The 15,951-nt window shown below is 40.6% G+C and overlaps 3 protein-coding genes across 5 annotated transcripts; 2 read left to right on the plus strand and 1 right to left on the minus strand.

Moving 5' to 3' along the window:
* The first annotated feature begins 115 nt into the window (after positions 1 to 115).
* Positions 116 to 7,130, plus strand: sp1 (sp1 transcription factor). Its single transcript, XM_072381844.1, has 6 exons — positions 116 to 219; positions 820 to 893; positions 1,759 to 3,178; positions 4,274 to 4,415; positions 4,757 to 4,947; positions 5,161 to 7,130. The coding sequence occupies exons 1-6, from the start codon at positions 213 to 215 to the stop codon at positions 5,463 to 5,465; spliced, it is 2,139 nt and encodes a 712-aa protein (XP_072237945.1). The 5' UTR covers positions 116 to 212; the 3' UTR covers positions 5,466 to 7,130.
* Positions 7,131 to 7,227: 97 nt separating this feature from the next.
* LOC140303960 (cell division cycle-associated protein 7-like) lies at positions 7,228 to 12,719 on the minus strand. The gene is made up of 9 exons (XM_072382957.1): positions 12,663 to 12,719; positions 11,675 to 11,791; positions 11,188 to 11,550; positions 10,794 to 10,889; positions 10,507 to 10,659; positions 9,951 to 10,094; positions 8,992 to 9,141; positions 7,573 to 7,709; positions 7,228 to 7,321 (listed from the first exon to the last, which is right to left on the minus strand). The coding sequence occupies exons 1-9, from the start codon at positions 12,717 to 12,719 to the stop codon at positions 7,282 to 7,284; spliced, it is 1,257 nt and encodes a 418-aa protein (XP_072239058.1). The 3' UTR covers positions 7,228 to 7,281.
* prr13 (proline rich 13) lies at positions 12,711 to 15,619 on the plus strand. 3 transcript variants are annotated; one of them, XM_072381853.1, is made up of 3 exons: positions 12,711 to 12,930; positions 14,109 to 14,605; positions 15,004 to 15,619. In XM_072381853.1, the coding sequence occupies exons 2-3, from the start codon at positions 14,123 to 14,125 to the stop codon at positions 15,049 to 15,051; spliced, it is 531 nt and encodes a 176-aa protein (XP_072237954.1). In that variant the 5' UTR covers positions 12,711 to 12,930; positions 14,109 to 14,122; the 3' UTR covers positions 15,052 to 15,619. The 3 variants fall into 3 exon arrangements, with proteins under 3 accessions (XP_072237954.1, XP_072237953.1, XP_072237952.1); XM_072381852.1 differs by lacking the exon at positions 12,711 to 12,930 and adding an exon at positions 13,938 to 14,003 and having other exon boundaries at positions 14,109 to 14,610; positions 15,012 to 15,619; XM_072381851.1 differs by lacking the exon at positions 12,711 to 12,930 and adding an exon at positions 13,938 to 14,003.
* Positions 15,620 to 15,951: the final 332 nt, after the last annotated feature.

Here is a 15,951-nt window from a genome sequence, read left to right on the forward strand (position 1 = left end):
TTTACAATTACTACAGGAGGTTAAGTTTTATTGGTATAGCATCGAAATTTTTCTTTATCCATCGATCCGAGAAGCTAGCACGCTGCACCGGTGTATACATTGAACGCACCCTTCCTCCTCCTTGAAAGGGAGGGGAACGTCAAGTTTGTGTGAAGTTGTGAAAAGTTGTCAATCCGAAAAAAGAGCAAAGAAACTCCTCCCGTCTTCAAATTATGAGCAGTAAGTGAACTTTTAAAACTCGCTGGCATGTTGTGAGAATGCCTTTAACTAAACAGTAAGAAGTAATATCAAAGTAGGACGTTTCGGTTGTGTCAACTGTCGTAAATATGATACTGTATTGTTTCCAAGCTGCCGTCTGAAGCAGTTTAAAAGTGGCCAACTAACGTTTCTTCAGCGCTACTTGTTGGTACTTAGCTAACAACATTTGACCAATTAACCAGAGCTTGCTTTCTGTTAACTGACACCACTTCATGTTTAGGTATATATATATATCTGAATATAAGGATACAGATAAATAGTTCTATTTTTCGGAAAAGTCGCATCTGTATCGACTACTATAGCTAGTGTTTAGCATTGTTTCTGAAAATTACTTGTGGTGAGTACATGTTAGCTTAGCTCAAAGGCTAGTTGGCCCTGTAAGTTCTTGGACATGGATTTCTTTGCATTTCTTGCCAATATCGCCACACAGCAACTACAAAACCGACTAGGGTTAAGTTATTTAAATGATTTCGACGGTTTTTATAGTTAGATTTTTTTCTTGATGAGGGCGGTGCTTTGCTGTTTTTAAAAGTTGTTGCTCTTACAACTCTTCTTCCGCAGATCAGCAGCAGGGTGAAATGGCCGCTGTGGAGAGCGGTGGAGGATTCAGTCAAAAGCGAAACACAAATTCACAAGTAGGTTAACCAGTCTCACAGACTTGCTTTGTTGCAATATCACATGATTGTTAGTCGGATCGGATACGTTTTTGCTTCTTGTTGGATTGATTCGGTGGTTCGTCTGTATCGGGACCTGTGCTGGTTGTTGATTTTCTCCCCAGAGCACATGTCACTGGGGTGGGGAATGGGCAGGTAAATTTCGCCCACACGGGGTGTTCCCGTCAAACCCCGGCACTTAATGTTCGTTTCGCTCGGCCCATTTGGCTGCCCTTGGAGGGGGTGGCTAGAGGAGTGTGGTAGTTTATAGGGCAAAATAAAGTGTGGGAGGGAGATGGGTGGGTTTGGGGGGAGGGGAAGCCGAGCCCGCCGCTGCTCCTGAAAAATGTGGTCCCTCCCATACCCCCCCCCTCTCCCCTCATGTCTTCTCTGTAAAGCCCACTCCCCTGGAAGTACTGCACTGAGTTAGCTGAGAAGTCTTTAATGCAGCCCTAAATCTTTATATTGGAATTTACTAAGTGAACCACACATTTTTGTTTTTAATTTCATTCTAAGACACATGATTTTGAATGCATTTTAAAACGAACAAAAAATTGTTGTACTTTTTAAATAAATTAAATTAGGATTTCAACCCAGGCTCTTTAACTTTTAAAATTATTCTTTTAAATCAGATGTGAAACCCCTTTTATTTTCTCCAATTTTTTAAAAATTGTTTGATTGTAACTGCTATAATTGTTGCTGTAAATACTTTTTTGTTCATTTGTGACAGCATACTTCTTTAGTTTGCTGCCTTGTGTTTCAGAACAGCTTTCAAGTGTGCTTAAAAAAATGTTCTAACCCTATAAATGTTAATATCTCTGTTGATCTTCATTTGTTCTTTCTTTAGGACTCCCAGCAGCCATCCCCTCTCGCGTTGTTGGCAGCCACATGTAGCCGAATTGACACCCCGGGAGAAAACGATTCCCAAGCAGACCAACAACAAAATCAGCAGCAACAGCTTGAAATAAACCAGGGTGTTTTCACTTCCAGTGCCAATGGCTGGCAGGTTGTCCCTCTCAGCATGCTACCATCCTCACCATGCTCAGGCTCCAACACTGTTACCACCGATTCCTCAGGGGTGATGACAGGAGGAGACGCCGGCAAAAGCAGACAGGTGCTGTCGCCATCAGCAGTTGCTGTAAGCACTCAGGGCCAACAGCAGCAGCAACAGCAATATGTAGTAGCTCAGGCTCCATCGGTGCCAGGTCAACAGGTGCTCACCACTCTATCAGGCATGATGCCTAATATTCAGTACCAGGTCATACCCCAGTTTCAGACAGTAGATGGCCAACCACTTCACTTCACACATGCTCAGCAGGACTCTGCTGTACCTACTGCAGCTGGACCAGGACAGCAGTTTCAGATAGTGTCTTCTCCTAATGGCCAACAAATCATAGCGGCAACCAACAGAGCTGGTGCAGCTGGAAACATTATAACCATGCCGAGTGTCCTTCAGGGAGCCATCCCCATACAAAATATTAGCTTAGGCAATGGTGTGTTACAAAACCAGCCCCAGTTCCTGGCAAATATGCCAGTTTCTCTAAATGGAAACATCACTTTATTGCCCGTCAGTATGGGTGCTACAGGGGGAGATGCAAGTGGTGGCGGAGATGCTGGGGGTAACCAACTTCAGCAACAGCAATTGCAACAGCCAGTGTCTACCAACAGCGGTGCAGGTTACATGACAAGTGCATCCACTGTCACCACGCAGACCTCCTCTTCTTATGGAATTACCCAAGCACAGAAGAGTAATGGATCGATGACGGTGACCTACCAGCAGAACCCAGCAACTTCTCTTGGTGTCCCAATTCAGCCAGACAACAGAGAGGGGCAGCCTCATCAAATTCTTATTCAGCCTCAGCAGATTATCCAAGGTGGAACACCTCTCCAGACCATCCAGGCCAGTACGGTTGCGACGGCAGGTGGTCAGGTTTTTGCTGCTCCAACACTCAGCCAGGAAGGGCTTCAAAATCTTCAAATTATGCCAAACACAGGACCCATCCTCCTGCGCACTGTAGGCCCCAATGGCCAAGTTAGCTTTCAGACCATTCAGATCCAGAGTCCAGCCGGTGCACAAATCACACTGGCTCCAATGCAGTCTCTACCCCAGCTTGGTCAGACTCAGGGAACTGCTGGTGCTGGAGCAGTACCTGTCAACACAGTGCAGATTCCAAGCATTCAAACCATAAATCTCAACACACTTGGAAGCGCTGGGCTGCAGATGCATCATCTGCAGGGAGTTCCCATTACCATCGCCAGCACATCAGGTGAGCCAGAAGCTTGCTTTTCAAGCGTAATTAGTATTGGGCATAAGAATTGTGATCAGTCTGAGTTATAATGACGTGCTGGAAATCAAATCAATAGTTGGGTGTTAAAGAAGTTTGTGCTCACTAGTTTGTATGCCATTTGGCTTTATTTTTAATCCTTACTAAATGTTGCTTCCAATTATTTTGATTTGGATCAGCATTGAAGATATGCCAAACTGAGATGAGATTGGATAACCACCCTCAGAGATTGTAGTACATGCAGTTGCATCTCTTGATTTGATCTAATTTGATTTAATTCTGGTTCAACCTGTTCAGCTACCCCAATGTTTCCATGAACCCTCAACTGCTCTCCATGTGTTCGTTTTCATTTTCTTTTCCTTCTTCTTCATGGTGACATGGTGGTCACATTATACTGTAGTTGTGGGTTTGGTACAACTTGTGTGTTGTAGCAGGGGTGTAACTTAACCCCTCCCATCATTTAGGTCTTTATTATGTCCCCTTTAATTCTGCCACTAGCCTGTTTGCTTTCTAGTCAGCATTTGATCAAAACTTTAACTTGCTGAGTCTGCTGGCTTTTATTAGGAAATCATACGCTTCCCATCAGCTACTTACGTAGCAAAGTTAGTTTAATCTACGGCATTACTGCATAGCTGAGGTTTCTCAGTCAGAGCTAACATTAAACTCTGGTTAAAGCCCAGAAAACTCAGGCTAATCGGCAGTAGCCCGTATATTTATGTTACTTCCAGTATCATGTTTAAATAGTACGTCATGTTATTCGTGGAGCTAAAAGTTTGTTGAAACCTTGGATTTGATATTTTTTGTCTTGAGTCTTAAGAATTAGCGAACACTTTGAATTCTGTTGTGTCGTCAGATGCAAGAGACAGTAACACGTTTTCTTCCTAAAAACATACAATTAAACATAACTGTTTTGGTTAAGCTGCTGTTATTGAAAGCTTCAATTAAGGATACCTTGTAAGCTCCATGAGGAAAGGGATGGAGTTTCTTGCAGGGAAGATTGGAAGTTAAAACCAAAAAGTTGGTAAACCACCATCTACATTATCTGACGCTTAAGTGTTTCCCTCTTCATTTCTACAGGCGAGCAGGCGCTGCAGACAGGTGGAGAAAGCTTGGATGACAGTACAGCTATGGATGATGAGGATATAAGCCCACCACCACAGGGTCGACGTAACCGCAGAGAAGCGTGTACCTGCCCCTTCTGCAAGGATGGAGAGGCACGGTATGTAACTGAACCCTGCCACTACTGCTATGTTGACTAAATCTAAGGCTTGAGATTGCAATGTATATCACATTTGAATCTCTTTTTTTCTTTCTATTGTGTCATTGTCAATATGATTTTGACTCTTAGTTGGTTTATTAAAAACAGCTAAATCCACAGTGTTGTGCGTTGGGAATTAGGGACATTTAGTGGTAAAGTTGCATTTTGCAGTCTCCAGACTGCAATAACTAAATCGCATCTGCACCAATTTACAAATACTCATTGACAACCAAGTTATTCTGCTCTTTAATTTTTTTTTCAATATCATGGAAAAATATCTTTCTCTCAAACTCATCATTTAGCGACCCAAACAAAAAGAAGCAGCACATATGTCACATCAGTGGCTGTGGGAAGATATATGGCAAGACATCCCATCTCCGGGCTCATCTTCGCTGGCACACAGGAGAACGCCCCTTCGTCTGCGCCTGGTCTTTCTGTGGCAAACGATTTACCCGCTCCGATGAGCTTCAGCGTCATAAAAGGACACACACAGGTACTGTTTTGTAAAGGAGTAAAAGGAGAAGCTTATGTGCTGTGTTATAGAGGTGTACTTGTCATGTCAAAATATATATATATATATATATATATTTTCACTGCTGCACATTGTAGAGTCCGAATGACTTTTAAAGTATAGCTGTTTGTCTTTGTCACTAAAGAAGTATCAGGTGCTGCTAGTTTATGTCTTTTTTTTCTCCTCCATTTTCAGGCGAGAAAAGGTTTGTTTGTCCTCACTGTCCCAAACGTTTCATGCGTAGCGACCACCTCTCAAAGCACATCAAGACCCATTTGAACAAGAAAGCAGTGGTTGTTACCAACAGCAGCACCGCGGTCTCAACTGAAGCTCCTTCTCCAGCAGCAGGGGAAGCCAGCACAGACGCAGTGTCAGCCAATGACCAGCACACCATTGTCACCATGGAAACCTTATCTGCAGAGAGCCTAGCTCGATTAGCCAGCAGTGGTATCAACATGATGCAGGTGGACCTTCACCATATCAGTGGCAACAGCTTCTAAAAGCAGCGGAGGAAGATGGTGGATATTGTACTTGGACTTTTGTGGTTAAAAAGGGCACGATACTGCAGAAGCTCTCAGAGGCCTCAGACAGATGAGGGGTCTGGGATGCAACACAACAGACTCTAATTACTTGTAGAACTGAGACAGGAATTTCATATCCATCTTGTATTTAGATACCTGTGGCGTTTAATGGTCAGAGGTGGATGCTTTGCATTAAAAATGTTAGGCTAGAGAAATCACTGTAAAATCCTGTTTCCCCTGAATGGAAATGGCTTCACACTAACATTTGTCCCACACAAAAATCCAGCTTTAGTCACTTATTTGTGGGATCGCAATAAACAACGCAGGTTGGCACACTTCATGTTGAATTCGTTGCTAGTAAAACTCGTGAAAGCTTCTTCAGTGAAGAGGTGTCACTTCGTCGGGCTCCTACCTTTTTATGGGGCTGTGAGTTTTGCCAGTCAGCCGTCTTCACCTCAGGAGTTTCCTGCCCGAACAGACTGGGCTGCTGTGCGCTAACTGCCCTACATCATCCTAAAATGAAGAACTTTCTCATAAAAATCAAAACCTTTAGCTGCAAATATTGAATCATCAGATTACTATGGTTACATAAGTGGTAGAACTGGATGTGCTTACAAATTGGCATTTCCAGTATCGTAGGAATTAAGTTGATCGAGCGTTACATGCATACATGAGGTCACAGCTGGACGGGGCCAGAAGCACTAATCTGTGTGAGGATATAGGTGTCAGGGCACTGAAATCCTGGGGATAACTCTAACCTCTTTTGTAAGTACAAACATTCAAGCCATCATGCTTTAATATCTGTATGATAGCAAAGCATCGAGTGTTTTTTTTTCTTTTCTTTTTTTTTTCTTTTTCATGTTTGTGTGTATAAATATATAATTTTTTGTAAAGGCTATAGAAATTCTTAGAACAGTCAGGATCATCTTTCATGATTGCAGGAAATTGCCTTTCGGTTGTCTGAACCTGTAATGTACAATCAATCTTAATCTTGTTACTTATATATATAAATATATATAAAAATTTGTAAACTTGAGCCTTTCTGTTGTTGAACATGTTTTACAGTCCAGGTCTTCCAGTTTTCTTTTCCCCCACCTGTGGTATACTTATCTTAGACTTTGCCTCACTGTCACATAATTTTATTTGATTTTTTTCCTGTCTGTGAAAATATTTTGTCGAGTCATTTATGGCCAGAGTGAAGTATTTTGCAATAATGTCCAGAGAGCAAGAATTTCAAAGCTCAAAACCAAAGGTTCATACTTATTCTATAAGGAAAACTTGGAAACTGTCTTTAGTCCACAAGCCTACTTGTGAGACATTATGCTAAAGTTATAACTGGAAACGATTCAGCTCGAGGCAAACCTTGGATACGCTTCCCTTTGTTGTCCAAATAAATGAGTTGCAAAATGTATTGAAAGAAAATGTGCTTTCCATATTTTATTTTTTTTTGCTTTACAATTATGCTTCGAGAAACACAATTGTAACCCGTGCAATGTATGTTTAAAGATCTCTGAAAATTAATTAAGTTCTTTGGACAACAAGTGCTCTTATTTCTTTGCCCAATTTTAAATGAGGGATTTTATATTGTGTGTTTATACAACTACTGCAAATGCCAACAGCTGGATTAAAATGAAATCCTTCTCATTTCTGTGGAAACTTGTGCTTCAGCATACACTTGCAATACACACACGTAGAATTGGTTTAGAAACACGTTTATTTGTTTAAAATACAGGTTGTGCATGTTAAAACAATACTTGCAACAGTTTTTGAGCAACTGCTCCTCCCAGTGTTGAAATCACATCTCTACATCATCACCCTTCAGTTTTTCACGGAGGCTGTGAAAAAGAGAAATAAATTTCAGACTTTGTCATTTCCAAAAACCGAAGTTGGATTAAGAGCATAATAATCAAGATTTGGTTGAACTTATTAGGATGCCATGCGTTGCAGGTCTTCAAAAGCCACTATAAAACCTTTCAGATCTCTAATGCATTTTCCACTGCGCATGAAGAGTTACTTGAAATCTATGTTGCCGTTACATAACAACACTTGACTTAATCAAACTGAGTATTAAGGAGTCGTACCCCACCTGCTGAGGTAGGAGTGAACGTCAGAGAAACCATGATACTGAGCCAGCGGGAACAGGATGCCAGTTGGGCAGCGGCCCTCACGCTGACGGCAGAAACTGCAGTTACAAATACCTCGACATGGAGGACACTTCCACTCCTGAAGAAAAAAAGTTTTTTATACAAAGTTTAAAAAGTTCTCTGAAGGATTGAAAGTACCATCCATCTGCATAATGAACATAAATATAAACACATTTATTATGAATTTGGCAAACGCAACAAACCAAGAAGCAAATTTAATGAATTGCAAGCCACATCAGATCAGTGCAAATTTTCCCAAGGTTCACAATGCAAATGATAAACAGCACAGAGACTAAACCAACGCACCCGTCAGCCTTTACAAGTGCACTGGGGTTGTTCATTTTCTGGCTGAACACTCGGTAAAGATGGGACAAAAACTGTTGATCTGACACAGCACACCATTTCAATAATAATGGACTCTTTAATGTAGATTAATATAATTTAGTCTGACAACTAAAACTCACTCACACACCAGGATGAAAAGAAAGCAGACCTCTGAATTAATGACTTTTCAAAAAAGACTTGGAGCCAAGTGTTTGAAATAAAAAGATGTGCTGTTTGTCCACTTAACCCCATAACAACAAGCGTGAACTGATAGGATGAGGCAATATGAAGCCAAATTCATATCTTGGTATTTCTAGGCTGAAAGGCGATACACAATCGCACTATTTTATAAAGACCGAGCTGAATGCATATGATATCACAAGCATCAAAGACTATAATCAAATTATAACCCTTTCATGTTTTCTTTGGTACTTTAGGATGAACGATTTAGCCTATACTCACATTTTCACTCACTATAATTAGGTTAGAGGCAACAGAATGCTATAATTTTCAACTCTCAGTCCCACATGTGAGAATTGTCGTGCTGCTCCTCCTGCACTAACTCAGCTGAGACAGAAATGAAGGAAGAACACAATCAAGGTTTATTCAAAAGGTCGAGGTTAAAGGTTGCTACATCTAGTTGGCGACAGTGTTATCTAACGAGCATTATAGTATGTTGATCTGCTGTATGTATATCAGAGAGACTGAGGGGTGGATTCCAAACAGCTCTGCAGTAGATTTCACAATTTATGCTGGTTAAATAAATTTGGGCTTCAACTAGTAGTTGACCATTTGCTTTCAACAACAGAACGATTGAAAAAGAAGAAAATTCCCAATTTAGAATGTCCCAAGTCAGAGTCCTGATCTTAAACCCGGTGGAGATGTCACGTTGTGATCTCAAGAGGAAACATTACATTTCCTCATTTGACTTTCATAATCTGTAGCTGTACGGCCCAGATCTCTGTGTGTAGATTGTTCACAGTGTGTGCAAAACATCTGAATGGGTGTAGAGACTATTGGTGTATGAGAAGTCTGACCGGATCAAGCAGCGCTTTCCTCACATCCTCCCCATATCTGTTCCTCAGGCACGGCCCACAGAACTGACCCTGAATCCCACGACAGTCTTCACTGCGACAGCACGTCTTGGTGTCAACAGTTTTCTGGCGGCACTGATGGCACGTGGAGCCCTGAAAATACAGTGAAACTTACAAGTAAGGAACACACTGGAGGGTAATGTGGGGTTAGCATCTTGTGCAAAGACATTGTGTGGAGACATTTCAACATGAAGACAAAGAAAGATGGGGACACAACACATTAAGTAGGTGTTCTGGATCCCCTTGTAATCAGATCTAGTTCAGGTGTGTGCACCTGCCACACTACAAGCACGAGGTGTAACAGAAAGTACTCCCTCAAAATGTATTTGGAAATAGGTGGTCTACTTTTGTCCATTTAGAAAAAAATACCTCTTATAACCAACTGTAAAACTGCAGACCAGTGAATCAAGTGTCATTACCCAGCAACAGTAAAGTGCATCTCAAGCCACCTGTCATTTCTTTATATTTTGCTTCCAATGAGCCAGACTTTGTTGTTGTCTTTTAAACTAGTGTCGAGCAATAGTTGCTCTGTTTTTTTTTAAGGATCTTTTAAAGCCTTTCATTGGATATTCTTTAGTTGAATCTATGGAAAATGCCAAAGATAACGCAATTTGACAAATTGGTATTTGAAGCATCAAGGTGATTCCTGAAGGGGTATTAGAATATATCTAGTATATCTCATTGCAGTGCATCCTTTAAAAATATTAAGAAAATGGACACAGAGGACAAAAAGAGGACGTAATCGGTCTGCTTTCAGATTTGGAGGAGGCCTTTGTACAGGAAAAGTACTGCTCAGTTAATCATGCCAACAGTGTGTCCAAGAGATCTTAGTGGGAAAGAAATTTGATTTCCCTGTAATCTAAACTTAGCCTAATAGAGTTTAAGTCAAGCTGTGACCTCACTGTGACACTGTTGTACACTTTGTCAGTCATATTGTCCGCGACCAGCTGAAGCTCATCTTCTGTGATGTCGTCTACTGGACGGATTATATGAGGTTTGCTCTGATTAGGTCGTGGGTTGCCACGGCGCTGTGGAGCACGCCGCACCTGAAACAGAAAATGAAGGCCACGTTCCAATTAGCTGGAAGTTTTACATGTACATTGGCCACCTCATATAAAAAACAAACTATGTAAAGCATCCTATTATCAATTACATACAACAATAACAAAATAGTTTCCACTCTCTGCTATGTTCATTCAATTTCTCCAACTTTTGCTGAAGGATAAAAACAGCCGAACAGTTAAATATCTATTATTGATGCAAAACATGGGGCAGTTCCAGCATGCTTTGTCCCAAGACTCCATTCAAACAAGAAGTAATAAAATCAAATAAGGTCAAACTTATTGTAGTGTAAAAACACACGGAGTCTACATTACTGGCAGAAAAAGCTTGATCAGTCTATTGTACAACTGCTCCCTTAGAAAAATGTTTCAGCTAATGATTAAATGACTAACTGACCTCCAGTAACTCTTCCTCCAAGCTGAGCTCCACATCTGCCTCCTGAGGTGTTGAAGGATCCTTACTTCCACCCATAGACCGGGTCTGTCTGCGGGATGCCCGCTCTGGGTTCCTCCTGGACTCCCCTCCAGTTGCACCAGAGCGGGGTGGACGCTGTTAAGTGGATCAAATCAGTTCCGTCCATTGAACCACAAAAGAATACAAATATTCAGAACTTTACTGAATTTTCAAGAACAAAGACATGGTTACTTAGCTGAAATGCATCACATGTTTTCCATTCGACTCACAGAGATTCTCTCTTTTGTTTTCGGTTTGGCTGCTTGGTTTTTCAGAATCCCTTCTCCTCCCTGCATTTTCTGCAGATCTGCCATGAGCTGAGCCAACTGAGGATAAAATACAAAATGGGGTTATTCACGACTTGAGCCAGAGTCACTTGTCACACATCAACATCCTTGACTTTATTGCCCATTTCTGATCTGCATAGAGGAGGTAAAGTAACAGTGGCCCTATTGGAGAAACATCCAACAAATGTAAAGTTATACATTATTCAGAGTCCAGGGTGCTTTCCTACAGTTCTGAGTATCTATAAGCAATATTCATTAAAACCTCTACTTTAAATACAAACTAACACCCCTGTGTGACTTTCCAAATACTACCATACTAAAGGCATTTCTGAGTCACCATTGCTTTGTTAGCCTTGATGTTCTCCTGCCTTTTGACCAGAAAAGTGTCTGCCACATCTTCCGAATCAGATCCAAGCTCCTCAGATGGAGGAGGGCGAGTTACTGCAGTCTCTTCATCCTCAAATTTGACATGTCTCACAGTCTTTGTCCTACGTGTCTTTCTTGGCCTCTTCACTCCTCTGGTTATTGACCTTTTCTCTTCCTCCTCTGCATCCTCACAATATGAGGACTGGTGGGCAAAGGAACCAGAGCGCAAAGCAATCCTCATCCTGAAAGGTTGAGGGACAGCAGGTGGTTGAGATGTAGCTTCCTGTTCCTCAGGGGAAATCTCAGGCTGAGCTTCATGTTCAAAATTTGAAATCTAATGGAGAAATAGACACGACCTGTTATTTAGCTATAAACACAACTTGATCGCTGTACTCGCATTCTTGATTTGACAGGCTTATTTTTTCAACAACCAAACTGAACTCCAAATAAAAGCGTACCGTATCCTTGACTTCTGTGTCAGAAAAGCCGTAAAATGTCACATCACTTTCAGAGTCCTCCGCAAAAACATCCGTTAGCTCCTTTGTGAGGGAATTCATCCCAACTACAAACCCTACCTGAGAACAAATATTTTGACAAAAAACACTTAAAAACATTATTAACCGGGGTTCAGTATGCATTTAGCTATATAAATATTAATAATACGTTGTTTTACCAGTTTATTAATTGCTTGACAATTGCGAGCATTCAATGTTTAGCTAGGTCGTCCCACGCGCAGGTATACGTTTAATTAGTCTGATTGAAAGTTAGGTGCGTTTGTTTTGTAGCTTTAACCAGCACGACCACGAGCACGAACATTTAGCCGGGGTCAGCTTTTAAACTCCGCCCTCGCAAGGTAAAAAAAAGGAAGAAAAACTGTTTTGAAGCAATCTTTTTAACACATTTAGAACAAAGTGTTTCTCAATAACTTCATATTAAGGAAAGTCAAAAGTTTAATTTAACTTAAAAATGTTTTCTTTAAGTGGTTTATTTTTATTAATATTATTATTATTATATTATTATTATTCTTTTGCATGTTGTCCAAAGCTAAAGTAGATGCGGCTGATCTAATCAGTTTTGAATTTGTTCCCTCAATTTCTCTTGGGGCCATTTTTGTAGAAGATATCAATTCTTACACCATTCTGACTCAGTGGGAGACACAATAGGGCAAATTCTTTATTGGTGTCATATCACCTCTTGAGTTTTTCTTTCTTTGGCATTTAAATCAAAGCAACTACACGTATTGGTCTTTTAATGCAACTTTGCTTGTCTTATTTTAAGATATCAACACGACTTCAAGGAAAACGTCCTTTTTCATACTGTGAAATAACAGTTTGAAGACTTTGCGTCTTCTGTAAGTTTAATAAAGCTCTCGAACTTCCACTGTGCCATGACATAATGATTTAGGTGTGACCACGATGTATTTCAGATGTGTGTTTAATGAGTAACCCCGCCTGACACCACCTTCTCAAAACATCCCTGACAGTGGTTGGGAATGCCTGACATCGTGACAGTCTTTTGTGCAATGGGTATTCGCTGATCACCTTTTAATAGAGAGAATGCAGCCGAACTTTTTCCATTGCGTAAACAATGTGTGTTTGCTATAATGGAGGGCGTGGTTTCCTCGGGCTTTTTCCCCCCCCGCAGCTTCCGTGCAGCTCAATGCGGAAGACAAACACGGAGCTCTGAAGTCCTGACAAACTTAGTGACAACAGAGGTGAGTTTCACAGGTAAAATATCACACTTATTATAATCGGCCTGTGTGGGACAAAACCGTTTAGACTTAAAACAATCATATCTACATTTCGGCCATGCTGTTGTACTTTTTTATGTAGAGTTTAAATGGTGGGATATTACTGACAGTCGAGGAATTACAGTACATGTAACTGTCTACTACAGTCGTGTTACGACCTAATGACTAAGTTTTCTGTCGCCATTTAGTTGTTGTAACTGTTAAAACTCTTGGGAAAATACGGCCAAACAGGTACAAGTTGAAAGTTGTATAGAAGTACTTAAGTACAAGGCTTCTACAGGTGTGGGGGTGGTAATGTTCACAGGTGTTTGACCACCATTAGAATGAGTGTGATTTAATTGATTTGATTAAATTAATTAATTGGTTTTAGTCTGAGGTGCTGTTAAAGGGCACTGAGTTATTTTGACAGGTGTTTTGAATATTTAGTCGACTGTTTATATCAGTGAGGTGGACAGGATATAATAAGAAGTGGACATGATAACCTGTATTGTTCCCAATCATCTGAGCAATATTTGCTTATCAATGTTATGATAATATTATAAGCTTAGCCAAATCTTATTGGGAAGTTAGGCAACACAGTGTTGCCAATGTCGATCAGGTATACAACAGACTCCAAGTTTGAGGTCTCTATGTAAACATCCACCTATGGCTCCCACCTTACATTTTGAATAATATCACTGTTTTAAGATATAGGTGTGCTCTGCTTCTCTCTCTTCTGCAACATTGTAAAATTGAGTTTCCCTACGCTTGGAACCACGTCAGTGCTCAAATCAAGTGAACTTGAATCATTGGAATATTTTTTGTTTTCAAGCAAAAGTAATAATGTGATAAAATGTGAAAATATTTCATTTCAACAGCAGCAGACATACTTTTGAATGTGTTTTGAATGGGGAAAAGCAGTTATAGCATTCTGTTTTTTTTTTTTTTATCTTCTCAGATGTTTAAACTGCATTGTGCTTGCTTCCACAGGATTTCGGTTGAGACCTGACATCATAATCTGATCAAAACTATTCAGAAAACCATGTGGCCAAATCAAGGTGGGATTTACAGTATTGTAATATTATCGACTAGATTTATATCTACTTTTTAGTCAAGGTGGTCTGAGGTGTAAGTTGTTTATATGTACTTTTTATTGGTTTCAGGTCCTCCTCTGCCAATGGGTCCATCAAACCCTGCCTTTCCTCCTGGCTACAACCCTGCATGCCCTGCTGTCCCTCCACCTGGAGTCTTTCCCCACCCTCCAAACCCAGCATACCCAGCTGGTCGGTACCCAGCTGGTCAGTACCCTGCTGGGATGAACCCAGCTATGGTACCAAATGCTCATCCAGGGCTGATGCCTTATGGAGCTCCTGGGCCTTATCCTATGGCCCCAGGTGGATGTCCGGGGGTCCCTCCAGCAGGTGTTTACCCTGGCCCATACCCGCACTCTCCAAAAGGGGGTCACCATAAAGGCCATAAAGGCCACCACAAAGGTCATCATCATGGAGGGCTCCATCCCATGGCTGGAGGGTTAGCTGGGGGACTGGCAGGAATGGGAATGGGAATGGGGATGTCCGGGGGCAAAGTCAACAAAAAGTTGAAGAAGAAGATGAAGAAAGCACATAAGGGGCACAAGCACGGGCACCATAAACATGGCAAGGTAGGGTTGGATTTAAAGTAAGAATGTAAGATAGTGTAAGAGTTATTTCTAGCAACCCCTCCTGCAGCTAAAATATTAACACCGGTAATGGAGAAAAATATGTGATTAGAACCTGCCCAGGCCTTTTACTTCATGTCTGGAGAGGCACATCACTGAACAGTTGTGATGCAGCCATGGCTCCACTTGCTGCACACCTAGAGAGACAAAATACAGTTGACGATCATTACAATTTACATTATTCACGAGGATGAGATTGTCACTGTCATATTGACATTGTAGATTTTGCCTTAATCATTTGCATCTTGAATGAAACCATACATGCTGTTTTTGTTAAGAACTATTAAACTGAATTTCTAAACAGCTCATGCATAATTTGATCTTTGTCGTTTTCTTCACAGTCCTCCAGCAGCAGCAGCAGCAGCAGCAGTAGCAGCGACTCAGACTGAGGCTTCCAGCCCAACACCTGCCTCCCTGTATATGCGACTTTCCAAAAGCGCAACCTGACTGTTCACTATATACACACTAAAGGGACCCATATCACTTTGAGCAGGATTTGCACTAATCTATCTTATCTTGCAAAGTTAATTTATGACACTAAAATACATCCTCACAGACTGCTGTGGTTAATATCATGTTACTCGGTATTGGCACTTAACTTCACCTGAATTTCCTTTTTCCTTTTTGATTTGTGGTGTTTAAATGCTCTGTAGTTGTGACTTTTGAACTGTTGCTGCCATTTAAAAAAAAACTAACACATACACTAATGCCAACATTTTAAATTTTTTTCAATTTTTTTTATACTTGTTCTTGAACATGAAAATGAAAGCATTTATTAGACTACTTGTAAAGAGGTGGAGAATAAGAGGAAACTGAGTGTTTGTTTATATTTGTCTTAATGTCTAATGACTTAGCATTGCTTTGGGTCTGAATTTAATCAAATCAAATAACAAAGTTAAAGTTAATAGAACATTCCATGTTCAATAAAATCTGCTTAATAAATGGATCTTAATAAGATGTCCATGATGTTTTCCTTTCCCACAGTATGGTCCTTCACGGGATATTGTAGTGAGCTTCACGCCCACTAGTGGCTCTTTGAAATAGTGTTTTATTATATTTTAATTCTAATTCTCAACATTTTATTTGATTTTTTTTTATAGTGGAAAGCCATAAACTTTTTATTTGATTTTTTTTTTACAACAAATGCTGATAAATATAATCTGTCGGTCATTTCCAACAACAGAGCTTTTCTGTTGTGACGTTTTTAACTAGTGTAACAATGTTGTTTTGTACGTAATAACCACGATTGTCAATTATGTCCTTTTATGTAACCTACCATATTGCAGTAT

Source organism: Leuresthes tenuis, unplaced genomic scaffold (assembly GCF_036924035.1).
Source record: "Leuresthes tenuis unplaced genomic scaffold, fLeuTen1.0.hap1 SCAF_3, whole genome shotgun sequence".
Classification (NCBI taxonomy): domain Eukaryota; kingdom Metazoa; phylum Chordata; class Actinopteri; order Atheriniformes; family Atherinopsidae; genus Leuresthes; species Leuresthes tenuis.